The 14,912-nt window shown below is 50.8% G+C and overlaps 1 protein-coding gene across 2 annotated transcripts; it reads left to right on the top strand.

The window, feature by feature from the left end:
• The first annotated feature begins 1,917 nt into the window (after positions 1-1,917).
• On the top strand, positions 1,918-9,716 carry RHBDD2 (rhomboid domain containing 2). Of its 2 annotated transcripts, none has more exons than XM_084822821.1 (4): positions 1,918-2,099; positions 4,770-5,018; positions 6,517-6,667; positions 8,728-9,716. In XM_084822821.1, the coding sequence occupies exons 1-4, from the start codon at positions 1,949-1,951 to the stop codon at positions 9,074-9,076; spliced, it is 900 nt and encodes a 299-aa protein (XP_084678947.1). In that variant the 5' UTR covers positions 1,918-1,948; the 3' UTR covers positions 9,077-9,716. The 2 variants fall into 2 exon arrangements, with proteins under 2 accessions (XP_084678947.1, XP_084678945.1); XM_084822819.1 differs by having other exon boundaries at positions 4,617-5,018.
• Positions 9,717-14,912: the final 5,196 nt, after the last annotated feature.

The raw sequence follows: 14,912 nt of genomic DNA, 5'->3' as shown, positions 1-14,912 counted from the left end.
TAATGGTTTTTAATGCCACTTTCCGATTTTATTGTGAGGAATGTTCCAGCTCCTGTTCTTATTCTAGTTATGGCCTTATTAGTGATGCTCTGTTTTTACATCTGAATTTTTTACATCACCTGGGGCACCCAGGGGCGGACTTTAAACAAAGCCAAATTAATATAATATTAATTAATATTATAACAATTGTAATATATATTATATGTAATATATTATAATGATAATTACTATAATTATTATATTTATTATTATAATATAATAATACATATTATAATTATATTTATATATTATATGTAATACATATAATTAATATAATAATTATAATATATAAAATATATTATAATATAATATAATATAATAATATATGTAATATATATAATTATAATTATATAATAATAATATATTATAAGTAATATATAATATATAATAATCAATATAATAATTACAATATATATAAAATATATATTACAATAATAATATATGTAATATATATAATCAATATAATTATAATATATATAAAATATATTATAATATATTATATGTAATATATAATATATAATAATCAATATAATTATATATAAAATATATTATATTATAATATAATAATATATGCAATATATAATAATCAATATAATAATTAAAAAGGTAAAGGTGCCCCCAACCAGTCGTGTCCGACTCTAGGGTGCGGTGCTCATCCCCGTTTCTAAGCCGAACAGCCAGCGCTGTCCGAAGACGCTTCCGTGGTCATGTGGCCGGCATGACTGAACACCGAGGTGCACGGAACGCTGTCGCCTTTCCCGCCGAGGCGGCGCCTATTTATCTACTTGCGATTTCTTGCTTTCGAACTGCTAGGTTGGCAGGAGCTGGGACTGAAGACGGGAGCTCACTCCGCCACGCGGCACTCGGGTCTCGAACTGCTGTCCTGCCGACCTTCCAGTCTGCAGTTCAGCGTCTTAACCACTAAGCCACCGCAGCCCCTATATATAATAATTACAATATATATAATATATACATTGTAATATAATAATATATGTAATATATATAAAATATATTACATTATAATATAATAATATATGTAATATAATAATAATCAATATAATTACAATATATATAAAATATATATTGTAATATAATAATATATGTAATATATATAAAATATATTACATTATAATATAATAATATATGTAATATAATAATAATCAATATAATTACAATATATATAAAATATATATTGTAATATAATAATATATGTAATATATATAAAATATATTACATTATAATATAATATATGTAATATATAATAATCAATATAATTACAATATATATAATATATACATTGTAATATAATATATGTAATATATATAAAATATATTACATTATAATATAATATATGTAATATATAATAATCAATATAATAATTACAATATATATAATATATACATTGTAATATATGTAATATATATAAAATATATTATATTATAATATAATAATATATGTAATATATAATAATCAATATAATAATTACAATATATATAAAATATACATTGTAATATAATAATATATGTAATATATATAAAAATATTATATTATAATATAATAATATATAATCTATAATAATGCTTAATATAATACAAATATAAATGTTATATATTGAAATAAGATAACAGTGTAATACGCAATACTATTTATAACAATAGCGGTTATTAACAGCAGCGCTGACAGCGGCAGCGGCCCGGGGCGCCTCGCGCGGGGCCCGGCCGCGCCGGCTCCGCTCCCACGGCGACGGGGGGGGGCGCGGCCCACGCGGAGCGCGGCCTCCTCGGGAAGGGGGCGCGGCCTGCGCTCCTCGCCCGTTGCCCGGCGACGCCGCGGCCGCCCCCCGCCGGAAGCGCGACCCAGAAGGGCCGGAAGCGCTTCAGGCCCGGAAGCCGGGCGCCGCCGGAGGAGGATGGAGCCGTTGCCCGTGGCGACCTGCCTCACGGCGCTGCTGTCGCTGCTGGCCTCCGCGCCGCGCCTGCTGCCGCGGGCGGGCGGGGGGCCCTCGGGCGAGTCCCGCTCGGCGCTCTCGCTGCGGCCGGAGGCGCTGCGGGAAGGGCAGGGTGAGCAGGGCCGGGCCGGGCCGGGCCGGGTGGCTGGCTGGGATGCCGGGAGTCGCAGCCCTGCAGGGCGCCAGCGGGGAAGGTCTGGAAGCCGCGGCGCGCAAGGAGAGCGGGCCGGGCGCGGGGGAGAGCGCGGCGCTCGCGGCTCTTCCGGGGCGCCGTCCGGCGGGGGAGCCGCGCGCGCTCCCCGCGGTGTTCCCCCGCCGGCTGATGCCTGGGCCCGGCTAGGCTTCCCCTCGCCCTGATGCCCTTCCTGGCAGCCGGGGGGTGCAGCCCCCAGCGGCCCTTGGGCCCCCGGCCGAGGGAGGAAGCCAGGCGCTGCAGCCCAGGGCACAAGCCGCGAAGAGGCCCCGTATGGCCGTCTGCTCCCAAACGACCCCTTCGGGCGCGGTGCCGCCCTTGCCTTCCCAGAAGCCCGTAGCCCCACCCCAGCGGCGGGGCTTCCCGCTGGTGTGTCTGTTGGCCAGAAGCGGGCTCCCAACCCAGCCCTCTGGGCTGCCCCAGATGGCCACGCCCCATCCCCTGGCCTCACCCCCATCCCCCATCCCCTGGCCTCACCCCCATCCCCCATCCCCTGGCCTCACCCCCATCCCCCATCCCCTGGCCTCACCCCCATCCCCTGGCCTCACCCCCACCCCCCATCCCCTGGCCTCACCCCCATCCCCCATCCCCTGGCCTCACCCCCATCCCCCATCCCCTGGCCTCACCCCCATCCCCCATCCCCTGGCCTCACCCCCATCCCCTGTCCTCACCCCCACCCCCCATCCCCTGGCCTCACCCCCATCCCCCATCCCCTGTCCTCACCCCCATCCCCCATCCCCTGGCCTCACCCCCATCCCCCATCCCCTGGCCTCACCCCCATCCCCTGTCCTCACCCCCACCCCCCATCCCCTGGCCTCACCCCCATCCCCCATCCCCTGGCCTCACCCCCATCCCCCATCCCCTGGCCTCACCCCCATCCCCTGTCCTCACCCCCACCCCCCATCCCCTGGCCTCACCCCCATCCCCCATCCCCTGGCCTCACCCCCATCCCCCATCCCCTGGCCTCACCCCCATCCCCCATCCCCTGGCCTCACCCCCATCCCCTGGCCTCACCCCCATCCCCCATCCCCTGGCCTCACCCCCATCCCCCATCCCCTGGCCTCACCCCCATCCCCCATCCCCTGGCCTCACCCCCATCCCCTGTCCTCACCCCCACCCCCCATCCCCTGTCCTCACCCCCACCCCCCATCCCCTGTCCTCACCCCCACCCCCCATCCCCTGGCCTCACCCCCATCCCCTGTCCTCACCCCCACCCCCCATCCCCTGGCCTCACCCCCATCCCCCATCCCCTGGCCTCACCCCCATCCCCCATCCCCTGGCCTCACCCCATCCCCCATCCCCTGGCCTCACCCCCATCCCCTGTCCTCACCCCCACCCCCCATCCCCTGGCCTCACCCCCATCCCCCATCCCCTGTCCTCACCCCCACCCCCCATCCCCTGGCCTCACCCCCATCCCCCATCCCCTGTCCTCACCCCCATCCCCCATCCCCTGGCCTCACCCCCATCCCCCATCCCCTGGCCTCACCCCCATCCCCTGTCCTCACCCCCACCCCCCATCCCCTGGCCTCACCCCCATCCCCCATCCCCTGGCCTCACCCCCATCCCCCATCCCCTGGCCTCACCCCCATCCCCTGTCCTCACCCCCACCCCCCATCCCCTGGCCTCACCCCCATCCCCCATCCCCTGGCCTCACCCCCACCCCCCATCCCCTGGCCTCACCCCCACCCCCCATCCCCTGGCCCCACCCCCATCCCCTGGCCTCACCCCCATCCCCTGGCCTCACCCCCATCCCCCATCCCCTGGCCTCACCCCCACCCCCCATCCCCTGGCCTCACCCCCACCCCCCATCCCCTGGCCTCACCCCCACCCCCCATCCCCTGGCCTCACCCCCACCCCCCATCCCCTGGCCTCACCCCCACCCCCCATCCCCTGGCCTCACCCCCACCCCCCATCCCCTGGCCTCACCCCCACCCCCCATCCCCTGGCCTCACCCCCACCCCCCATCCCCTGGCCTCACCCCCATCCCCTGGCCTCACCCCCATCCCCTGGCCTCACCCCCATCCCCCATCCCCTGGCCTCACCCCCATCCCCCATCTCCTGGCCTCACCCCCATTCCCTGGCCTCACCCCCTTTCCCCCAACCTCCAATCATTTGTCTTTGGTGTTATTTTTCCCCAGTTCTAAAAGGCTGAAATGTCTCTTGGCGTCCTGGCGGTAAGAGCTTTCAGCTAAAATATGCTGGTGTTTTTTGTATTTTTGGCCCCACCCCTTTTGCCTTCGGCCCCGCCCATAGCTGGAATGCACCCCCCCCCCCCGAAAGCTTCTTCGAACTTGATTTCCGCCTCCGGCTTTCCCCACCCCTGCTCTAGGTTAACAACGTCCTCGCTAACAAATGCAAACATCTGGACTGGTTCCAGTGTTTGAACCTTCCCTGTTGGCTGCTCCATCTCCCACCTCTGCTCTTGTTTTTGCTCAGTTCATAGGCTGGTGACTTACATCTTTGTGTGTGGGGATGCCATCTCCTTGGTATGCGGTGCCGTCATTATCTGGTACTTCTCCAGCAGCTTTGAGAAGACGGTGGGCACGGTGAAGCACTGCTTCCTCACTCTGGCCTTCGCCATTTCCTTAGCTCTGCTGTACCTCCTGCTGCGGGCTGTCTTCTCTGGGCTGTTCGAGGTGCCAGATGCCGAGGGATTCACGCCTGTGGCTTTTGCCATGCTGGGCACCTCCATCGCCCGCTCCCGGATGCGGAGGACGATGTTCTTTGGGGTCAACCTCCGCGTGGCGCTTGTGCCATGGCTCCTGCTTGGCGTGGCCTGGCTCATTCCGAGCTCCTGTCTCCTGGGAAACATCTGTGGCCTGTTAATCGGGGACATTTGTATCCTTTTGGATAGAATCCCACATGTTGGCCTTGCAGACTGTCGAAACCAAACCTCAGCTCTCTGAATATCCTGGCAACAACCTTTGTAAGGTGGGCTGGCTTAATATTTTGGTGTTATAATTTATGATACTTTATAGAGCAGCGATGGGGAACATATGGCCCAGTAGATGTTGCAGGACTGCAGCTTTCCTCATCCCTCACCTTTGGCTATTCTGGCTGGTGGGAGTTGCTGTCCAACAACATCTGGAGGGCCAGCACAGATTCCCATCTGTCCCTGGCAGTAGATGACCTAGTCCAGGTCTCCTGCTCTTCCCTCCACAGGAAGAAGAAGCTGCCAGTACACTTGGGGGCTGGCTGGTGGTAAAGATGCCAAACCACGGGAATAGCTATCTGGATCTGCAGTGTTTTCTCTCCCCTGGCAGTTGGGGATATAATCCAGGTTCTTGCCTCCAGGCAAGACTCGGTTGGCTGATGCCAATCCGTAGAAACTTCACTTGTTTCAGTAATGTAGAGCTGGAAAAGGTGCAGAAAAGGGTGAGAAAAGTGATGGGGAGGGAAGCTAGAGTACCTTCCGTGCAAAAAAAAAAAAAAAAGTGGCAACATTTGAGGCTTTTTACTTTAGAAAAAAAGATGTCCAAGGGGGACGTGTGAGAGGTGTATTAAATCACACGCTGAGTGGAGCAAATGGGTGGAGAGATGTTTTTCTCCCTCGTGACACTCAAGCTCAGAACTGCCCAGTGAAACTTGCAGGCGATTCAGGAAAGACGAAAGAAAATAATTCTTCATGCAGAGGAGAGGTTGAACAGAGGAGGACTGCTTTACACACCCTGGTTTCAAGCCACATAGACTAGGGATGGAGAACCTGTGGCTCTCCACATATTGTTGGACTACAACTCCCATAATCCCTGCCCATTTGCCATGCTGGTTGGGGCTGATGGGAGTTTGAGTCCAGCAACATCTGGAGGGCTGCAGGTTCTCCATCCCTGATGTAGATTTTTAAATATTATCAAAAAAGAGCAGAGACTGGAAAGGTACCCTAAAAATGATGAGTTAGTCCATCACATTTCGAGTCTTGCAGCTTACTTGGAGATCATAAAATAGGGCAACTGTTTCACTTATCCCCTGAATACATTAACCAGGTGCCTCTGAAGAAAAGTCTCAAGACATGATGCTTACCAGGAAATCACTCTTGGAGCACCTCTGAGTTCTCCCCTCTCCTCATTTTTGTGTCTGTGTCCTTCCGTCTTTCCCCTTGGAAGGTCAGCACCATCACTCTGAATGCAACCCAGCAACTCGTTGGAGCCCAAAGAAAATGGTATGATACCGATGTTCTGTGCTAGTTAGGATTCTCAGAGCTGCAACATGCCCCAAATGAAATTCCTGAATGTTTTTCAAAGGCATCTCAGGAGAATGCTCAGATCAGTTGCAGAAATCTTTTCTTTCCCAGCCATAGACCATTTTTGAAGTTCTCCTTAACTTGCTGCCAAACTCAAAGATGGTTATGGCTACTGCTTTGGGATGGATCTCCCTGAATCAACAGCCGCTCACCTGGATCAAAAGTTCCCTTTCCGGCTATTGAAGAGAATCCCGGGGCTGAAGTACGTTCCAGGATGTCTGGCGGAAAGGAGGGCTTCTCAGACCAGGAAGTAAGTGTACACGTTCTAATGAATCATACACATATCTGTTTCGATTAGCCTTCCTCGACCTGGTACCCTCCAGATGTGTCGGGACTGTGATACCCATCATCCCCAGCCGGCGTGGCCTACAGCAGAAATCACCTTTGATGTCTGCCGTAGAGTTTCCAAGCTGGTGGCATGTTCCACCTAACGCTCAAAACAGAGAGAGATTTTCCTCCCATCTGTTCCCAGAACAGTGGCAGGCAGCCTCTTCCCCCCTCTCACTCGTGCGGACAGTCAGGACTCGGGTGGGGCTGTAGTGGCCCTAGCTCAGTGGTGGAGCCCCTGCTTTGCATGTCGAAAGTCCCAGGTTTGATCTCTGGCTTCTCCCGCCAGGGCTGGGAAAGAATCCTGTTTGAAACCCTGGAGAGCTGCTGCTACTGGTCAGTGTTGACAATACTGGGCTAGATGGGCCCAGGGTCTGACTCAGTCTAAGGCAGCTTCTTATGTTTCTGTTAGTCTTCCTGGGCACTTGTGAGGGGGCATCCTCAGATGCCCCACAGCTGTAGGGCTATGCCAGAGAATCCCACTTCTTCCCCCGCTGTAATATCCCTGCCCGTAGATCACATCATTGCTGCCCTTGGCCTCCCCATGCAGTGGTAGATGAATCCAACATGGAGACATACATTTTTAAGGCACGTATCAGCCCCTTTTCCCGCACAGTTTTTGGAAGGGAAGCACCTCTTTAGGCGGTTTGCTCATTCGTGGAGCTGAGCTCAGGGGGTAGCCATTTGCCGTGGGCACTGCTCAGCAGCTTCCAATCTACAGAAGGCTCGAGTTGGAAGCTCATGTCGGGCAATGTTCATGACCTGATGACTGCTGCACAAGGGGGTGGTTTGTGCTGCCACAGGTCCAGCATTGCCAATGTGAATTTTCCTAGCCCTTTACCGATGCTGTTCTGTGGCGCCATCGGTTCAGTGGCCAGTCTTCTGAATCTCGAGAACTCAAGTGATGCCTCTGCCCTGAATTTCCACTTAAGACAGGGGTGGGCAGCCTGCTGGGTGGGAAGGAGGAGGGAGGGAGAGCAAGGGGGGTGGCAGAAAAAAGGGGTGGCCCACCCACTTTTAGCTCTGGCCCTATGCACTGCTGACATGCAGCCCCTGACAGATTATCACAAGGGAATTCGGGAATTCGGCCAACAGAAAAAAAAAGGTTGCCCACCCCTGACGTAAGGCCTTGATCAGCAGCACAGAAGGGACCATTTTGAGGAGCCAGCTGTCCAAGCCCCCTGTGCCTTCTTAAAGGGGGCCGACCTGTAAGCCCCTGTGCCTCTCCTCACCAATGTCACATCCGCTGCATTTTTGTCTGCTTTTTCCTCCTACAGAGCAGGACAACCCCCAGTCTCAACACTGCTGTAGGAAGGGCAGGGCACTGGGAAAGGCCTTCCTCCGTACGTTAGTTGCACTGGCCAAGTGCTGGCGGAAGGAGGCTGCTTCCTTTCCCTCAGGGAAGTCTGGATGCTGGATGCACAGCTCTCCTGGAGTCTGGGTAATTGGGGAGAACGCAACCTGGAGCCCCCCAGATGTTCTGGACTCCAGTGTTTGGTATGCGGGAGCTGCCAACCGCAGCATGTTTTCGGTGTCAAAGACCTCCCTTTTACCCCGGACTTTCCCGACCGATGGTTCCGCCCAATTCGTTGATTGTTCTCTGATTTTAAATGTTTTTATTGGCAGTGTTTTTCTTTTTAAAAGAAATGTTTTTTTAACAGACATGTTTTGTATTTTGTTTTTAAATGTTCTCTGGACATTTTGTGTTTTAAACTTTTATGTTGTAAACTGCTTCGAAATGTCTTTTTAGATATAGTCATGTCATCTATAAATTGATCAGTCATCCCCGGCCATTCGCCATGCCGGCTGAGGCTGGTGGGAGTTGGAGTCCAAAACACCTGGAGAGCACCACTCTGCCTGCCCTGTGCTGTTATTGGCAGGTGTCGAGCCAATAAAAATTGAGTAGTACTAATTAGCTGGGTGGGTCATCTTGCATGTGCCCTGCATGCATCTGGATCAACATCTTTCCTCTCTACTTTTCAGGCTAAATCCAGTGCCGGGTTCTTACCCCACTCAAAGCTATCACAGCTCCCCTCCTCCTGCCTTGCTTATCATTCCTACGCAGCACCCCAACGCACACGCCTTGGAACCTGGGCCACAGCGCACACCAGGTCCTGTGCTACATCAAACTCCCGGTGCCTTTGGGGAGTTGTGCACCCAGAATCATTTCCACGCTCCACTGGGATCCTCCCTGGCTTCTCAGCATCTTGGCAGGTCTGACTGGTGGACGGCCAGGAGGACAGATGGATCTGGCACCTGCCAAGCCCCTGGGTTTCTAGATGCAGGTGCTGCCTCAGAACCAGCTGAGCTTTGCCAGGTTCATGTCGGCTGACTGCAACAGGCAGCTAAAATTCCTGGACGGTGCTGGGATTCATGGGAGGATCAGTAAAGGTGATCCCTCTGAGATGGTAAGCCCTTCCAGGTGGGCAAGGGTTTTTTTGATGTCCCTAACTTCTGGGGCTCAGCATACCAAAGACACTGTCCCCTCTCCCATGTCCTGTGGCATCCCATTTGGATCAGGTTACGCTGCCGTCTTGACTCTTCCATCTGCAGCAACATGAAGCACGAACACAGGGGCTGCCACACGTCTCTGCCTCTATCTCCTTGCCAAAGCCAGGTGTGAGCAATCTTGTGAAATGGAGCATTCTTGGAGGTCGTCATCTGTTGGAGATGCTGGCCGGGATGGGATTATGATATTTTTATACTGTGCCTCTTTATATGTGTGTTGTAATTTGTTACCTGCCCTCAGTCTTTGGAATGGGGTGACACGGAAGAGTGTCAGCCACTGCGGGTTGAATTGCTTGAAACCATCACCTCTGAGTCACCCATCCTACAGTGGGGGGTTGGGCCTGTTCAGCACTGTACCTTCTTCCAATCAGGGAGTGCAGTCTAAAGCTCTGATTTGTTTCCTACCTGTGGGTCTCCAAGCTTCTGTGGATTTTTTGTACGATAATAAAAAAGGTCTAGTTTGAGCTACGATTGGTATCTATAAGGATAAAAGAGGGTGTGTGTCAGCCGCATAGCACCAAGACTGGGAAACCGAGACACGTGACACTTGGTATGTATTCGAAAGGGACCCCAGGGGCATGTGCCTCAGAGTGATTTGTTTTTAAAATGCGTTAATTAATTTGATTCAGTTTAAATGTGCCCACGTGGTTGAAGCCAGCAGTCCATTTTCAGCCGCTAGGGATATACTTCCTTAACTAGCATGTGCAATCTCAAGACACGGGAGATACGTAGGCAGAAGGACAGCATTCTAGAGCTACCCCCTCTGGGGAACAGAGCGGGCTGGTCCCTCCGTCGTGGCCGCAGGGGTGCACCATGGCAGGGGCTGTGCCTGGTGGAGCCAGCCGGCATAGCACAGTGTGTCCCACTCAGGCAGGTGGGTATGCTTGCTTGAAGGCTTTGCCACATCAAAGGCTATGGTGGGCAACTTGTGGCCCTCCAGCTGTTTTGGGCTATAACTCCCATCAGCTCTAGCCAGCATAGCCAGTGGCGAGGGATTATGGGAGTTGTGGCCCTTCAGGTTTTTTGCCCTACAAGTTGCCCATCCCTGAGCTGAGGGCTATTCCAACTAGGGCTGGCAGAGAAATCAGCAGAACCAAATGAGTTTTTCTGCAGCGGACCAGCTTTTCCTGAATCACACAGATTGTGCGGACTTGGAGGCCAGGCTTTTTTTTTTTTTTTTAACTTTCTGGAATTTTGCTCATGTTTAGCCATAGAAAAATACCTAAAAAAAAAACAAAAAAAAGGCCAAAAATGTGCACTTTCCCCATAGCCTAAAGCATGAAACTGGGGGGGGGGGGGGTTTGCCCATTTTTGCAAGTGCGACTTTGTGCAAGTGGTAATTTGCACAAATTTGGGAAAAATTGGGAAAAATTCAATTCTGCCAATGAGCGGATGATGGAACGAAAGGCACCTGACAATCCAGGAAATGCAGACGGAACAGATTTTACAAAGTTTGTACATCTCTAATTCCAACTTGTGAAAAGTTGTGTCCATTTGCTAGCCGGGCATATAAAGGAATGTGGCCTCTTGGTTCAATTATGGTTATGAGAGGGATCATAGCTCAGAGGTAGAGCACCATCTTTGCATGCAGAAGGCCCAAAGTTCAATTCCTTGAATCTCGAGTTTGAAAAGGATCCAGTAGCAGGCAATGGTAATGAACTCTCCTTGAGATCCTGGGGAACTTCTGATAGTCGGAGAGACCATACTAGCCTAGATGGGCCAATAATGTGACTAAGTACAAGGCAGCTTCCTGTTCTTCTGTGTCAGCCACACTTGGAACGTCAAGTGCAACTCTGGTCTGCTTGGTGTGGGCCGAACAAACCCAGCAAAGGTATAAAAGGCACCGAAACCTTTTGGAAAGTGGGAAAAGCTGAAACTGGTGGGAATTTTTGTTAGCTTTAATAAAAGGAACATACTAAGGAAAGCACACAATTTGCAGGGATGACAGAATAATTCCTGGGTGCTTGAGTGCCTCTTAGGGAGCAAAATGAGGCCGCCCAAAAGTAAAGTAATGGCTTCTACATACTTCGGGATTGCAGGACTCCACGCATTTGTGAATTAAAGGTATTTGCATTTTAAAACTGCTTGACAAGGCTGGTTCTTGCCCCCCCCTCCGAAAATTGTTGGGGATCTCTGCAGCCCACTTGGGGCGCAATCCTATGCATGTTTAGACGGAAGTAGGTCCTACAATTCCCAGCATACCCCAGCCAGCCATGCTGGCTGGGGTATGCTGGGAGTTGTAGGACTGACTTCCATCTAAACGTACATAGGGTTGCGCCCTTAAACTTTTTTCTTCTACACATCAAAGCGTGTGTGTGTGTGTATATATATAATATCCTTTTTTCATAACATTCAATTCTTCAGAGCCAGCATCATCATCACCCAAGTAAGTGCTGATGCAAATCAGGGGTCCTAGGGCAGGCCTCTAAAAAGGGTCCCTTTTCTGGTAGACATTTAGGGAAAAATGAGTAGGCTGCGCCAGTGCCATATTATGAAAAATCATGGCCCAGGGTCTTCACAGCTCAGTCAAAAGCCTGCTGCATGTGGGGTGTACAAATCTCCCTGGTGAGGGAGGGCCAGAGCCTGGATTCTTCGATGAGTGAAGAAAGACAGTGTCTCGCCCAGGGAGGGCCAGGGTGAAAAGAGGTGCTAAAGGCACCCAAGCTTAGGGCTTGGGCAAGATTAGTGGAATTTGACTTTCGAAGTTGTCCCAGAGTGGAAGGCCAGGATCTCTTCTCGATCATCCCAGAGTGCAGGACACGGAAGAACGGGCTCAAGTGACAGGAAGTCACATTCCGGCTGAACATCAGGAAAAAACTTCCTGACTGTTCGAGCAATATGACAATGGAACCCGTTCCCTGGGGAGACGGTGGGCTCTCCCACCCTGGAGGCATTCAAGACGAGGCTGGACAGCCATCTGTCAGGGATGCTCTAACTTGGATTCCTGCATTGAGCAGGGGGTTGGACTCTATGTCCTTGTAGGCCTCTTCTAAGCCTACTGTTCTATGATTCTATGACTCCCACCCACCCGTTTTCTTGAACAACCTTATCACAAACTGCTTTTGAAGCGGCTATGGTGGCAGCAGATTCTCAAAAGAGCTGCTGAGAAACATCAGCCCAACTTCCCTTGGGCAATGCAGAACAAGTCCTGTGGCTCTTTCCTTTCCAGGCAAGAGAAAGAGAGAGGCCTCTGGGCTTTCCAGTGCTTTTATTACACTGCATCAGAAGCCTGCTTAAACATTCTCACCACGTTTCATAAGCCAGGAGATCTCTTTTCTTCTTTGCTTCTCATGCCCTTTTGCAAATGCCATTACTTTGGCTCCTCTTCTCCACCCCTTGCCTTCTCCAAAGTTGTGGCTTTTCAAACAAGCAGCAAACTGAGTTTAGTTCTTCTGCCATACACACGCAGAAAGGGTGCTTCCAGACAGAGGGATCGTATTGCTACCAATCGGGAGGTTTGTGCAGCCATTTCCTCCTTTTGTGCTGTAAGAAAAAAGACAAAAGCAGCAGTGGGAAAACACAGGACGGTTACAAGTAGATGACAGTAATAACAGTGTCAGGTTCTGTGAGTAGGGCAGGGCGTTTGCACATTAAAAGCCTCATTGGGAAGCACCCAGAGTGAACAGAAGCCATGCACTGTCATTTGTTACTTAAAGGCAAGTGACATCTGAACTGCATTGAACACGAAATAGGAGTAGGCAACCTGGTGTGCTCTAGATGTTTTGCTACAATTCCCATCATCCTCAGCCAGCATGGCTAAGGGTAAGGGATTGTGGGAGTTGTAGTGCAAGACATCCAGCAGGCACCAGGCTGCCTACCCCTGCGAAAAGAGGGTCCAGGGGCCACTTCAAAGTCTTGACCGATCTCATGTGGGAGAAATGGTCACAGACTAGAATCTGCTATGTGGGATGAATGAAGTGGTGTTTGCAGCTTAGAGGTAAGTGGATATGGAGGCGGGTGGGGAGCACCAGTTAAATTTTAAAAAGGTGACAAAATGCAAGAGTTGGTGACACTTCTGTATGTTTTGAGTTTTCAGGTGCCACAAAACTACTTGCACGGTGTGTTAGCTGTCTAGGACAGCCTCCTGCATTCCAGAGCGGCACACCCGGTGCTTCCAGAAAGCCCGCAAGTGGGGCGTGAGGGTGACAGCGCTCTCTTGCTGTTGCTCCCCAGCAACAGGCCTTTGGTGGCCTTCTGGCTCCATCCAGGGAGGCTACCTACAGCCATCGGGGCTGACAGCCATTGATAAATCTATTCTCCGTTTGCAATTTATGATACATCTAAGGCCTAAAGGAATAGGAACTCCCACTCCCCCCCACTGCCACCTCCAGATTTTCCCCATTTTACAAAAACTTTCCTCCTTGGTCGCCTGGAGCTGGTTTTCACTCACCAAAAGCGAACAGGTGAGTGGCTGTTTACAAGCCTGAAAATAAAGATGCAGCCCTGTATAAATCCGCGTTAACCAGACATGGCAACATTCCAGAGTGCTTTTCCCTGAAGATGCCCCTGTACTCTGCTTATAGGCGCGCGTGCGCGCGCACACACACACACACACACACACACACGATATGCCACACTGCTTTTCAGGGGAGAAGTTGGGACTTGATCCATGGAACCAAAGGTGCGACTCGAGTGAAGGCGGCTAATTGCGGCTTATTTTTCTCCTTGGAGTTGCTTTGGCTTTCTATGGAGAACGGGACAATTCCCTCCAGGTAAAACTGCTCATTCTGTCCTGGGCAAACAAAGGATCCCCCTGGAGACATCTAGCGAGAGAGAGAAAAAACAAGGAAGATGAACAGTGGGTTGCAAGCAGAGAGCTGGCAGCCATCACCACATACGCTCCAACGGTCCCCAGTTTCCTGGGGACAAGCCTGATTTTCTGGTCTCTCTTCCTATTTTGTCCTTGTTTTTGCCTTGTGGGGGATGCTTCTGAAATTTTGCTATCGTGAATTGCTAGCATTGTCACTCTTCGGGCTTCACTTCCCTCCTGCACAATCTCTAGAGTAGGGATGTGGAACCTCTGGCCCACAGGCTTAATGGGGCTTGCAGAGGTTCTGCATCCGGCCCTCCTTGGGTTCCTCTAGAGGGGGCGCTTGGCCTCCAAGCCCCACCCCATGGAGTTAGCTGTGCTGGAGGAATCCACACTGTTATCGCCAGTACAGCCAGTAATTAAGCCTTAGGAGGAGAGGCACTTCAACCTTTTAGAATGGGGAAAAAAACACACACACACAAGCCATGAACCTGCCTTGAGTCTGTAGCCTGGACCCCTGAATCTTTTTTGTAAAATGAGGATCTTCTGAGCATATGCAGAGCTCATTTCCTTCAAACCCAGCCCTGTGCACCTGGGATTCAGAGGGGTAACTGTGAAAAGCGTGGCTGGAAAGATAGATTTCACCACGGCGTTTCTCTTCGTGCAGATTAACCACATAATCGAGAAAGTGGCACGTCTTTCATTTTTGCCTTTCACACAAGATCTGTAAAGGCTTTGCTAGTGCATGGTATGATGGTGCGGCTCCCGGCGCTGGCGACTGAGGGCCAAAGCAACTGGCGAATTACCTGAAGGTTCTTTTGGAGGCCAGACGTCTGTGCGCATGTCGATGCTGAGGAAGAGGTGAGGAGACAGCCAGCCAGGGCAGCTACTGTCCACTGAAGGACTTTGG

Source organism: Heloderma suspectum, chromosome 16 (genome assembly GCF_057233095.1).
Source record: "Heloderma suspectum isolate Gila_16-S chromosome 16, 16-S_ref, whole genome shotgun sequence".
In the NCBI taxonomy this organism is placed as follows: domain Eukaryota; kingdom Metazoa; phylum Chordata; class Lepidosauria; order Squamata; family Helodermatidae; genus Heloderma; species Heloderma suspectum.
Note: the sequence above shows the minus strand (reverse complement) of the source record. Positions and strands in the feature narration are given on the sequence as shown.

Coding starts and splice junctions, on each gene's coding strand:
- RHBDD2 (XM_084822819.1), top strand. CDS start 1,949: ATGGAGCCGTTGCCCGTGGCGACCTGCCTCACGGCGCTGCTGTCGCTG. Junction 2,100..4,616: donor GGCGCTGCGGGAAGGGCAGG/GTGAGCAGGGCC, acceptor GTTTTTGCTCAG/TTCATAGGCTGGTGACTTAC. Junction 6,668..8,727: donor AGGGCTTCTCAGACCAGGAA/GTAAGTGTACAC, acceptor TCTACTTTTCAG/GCTAAATCCAGTGCCGGGTT.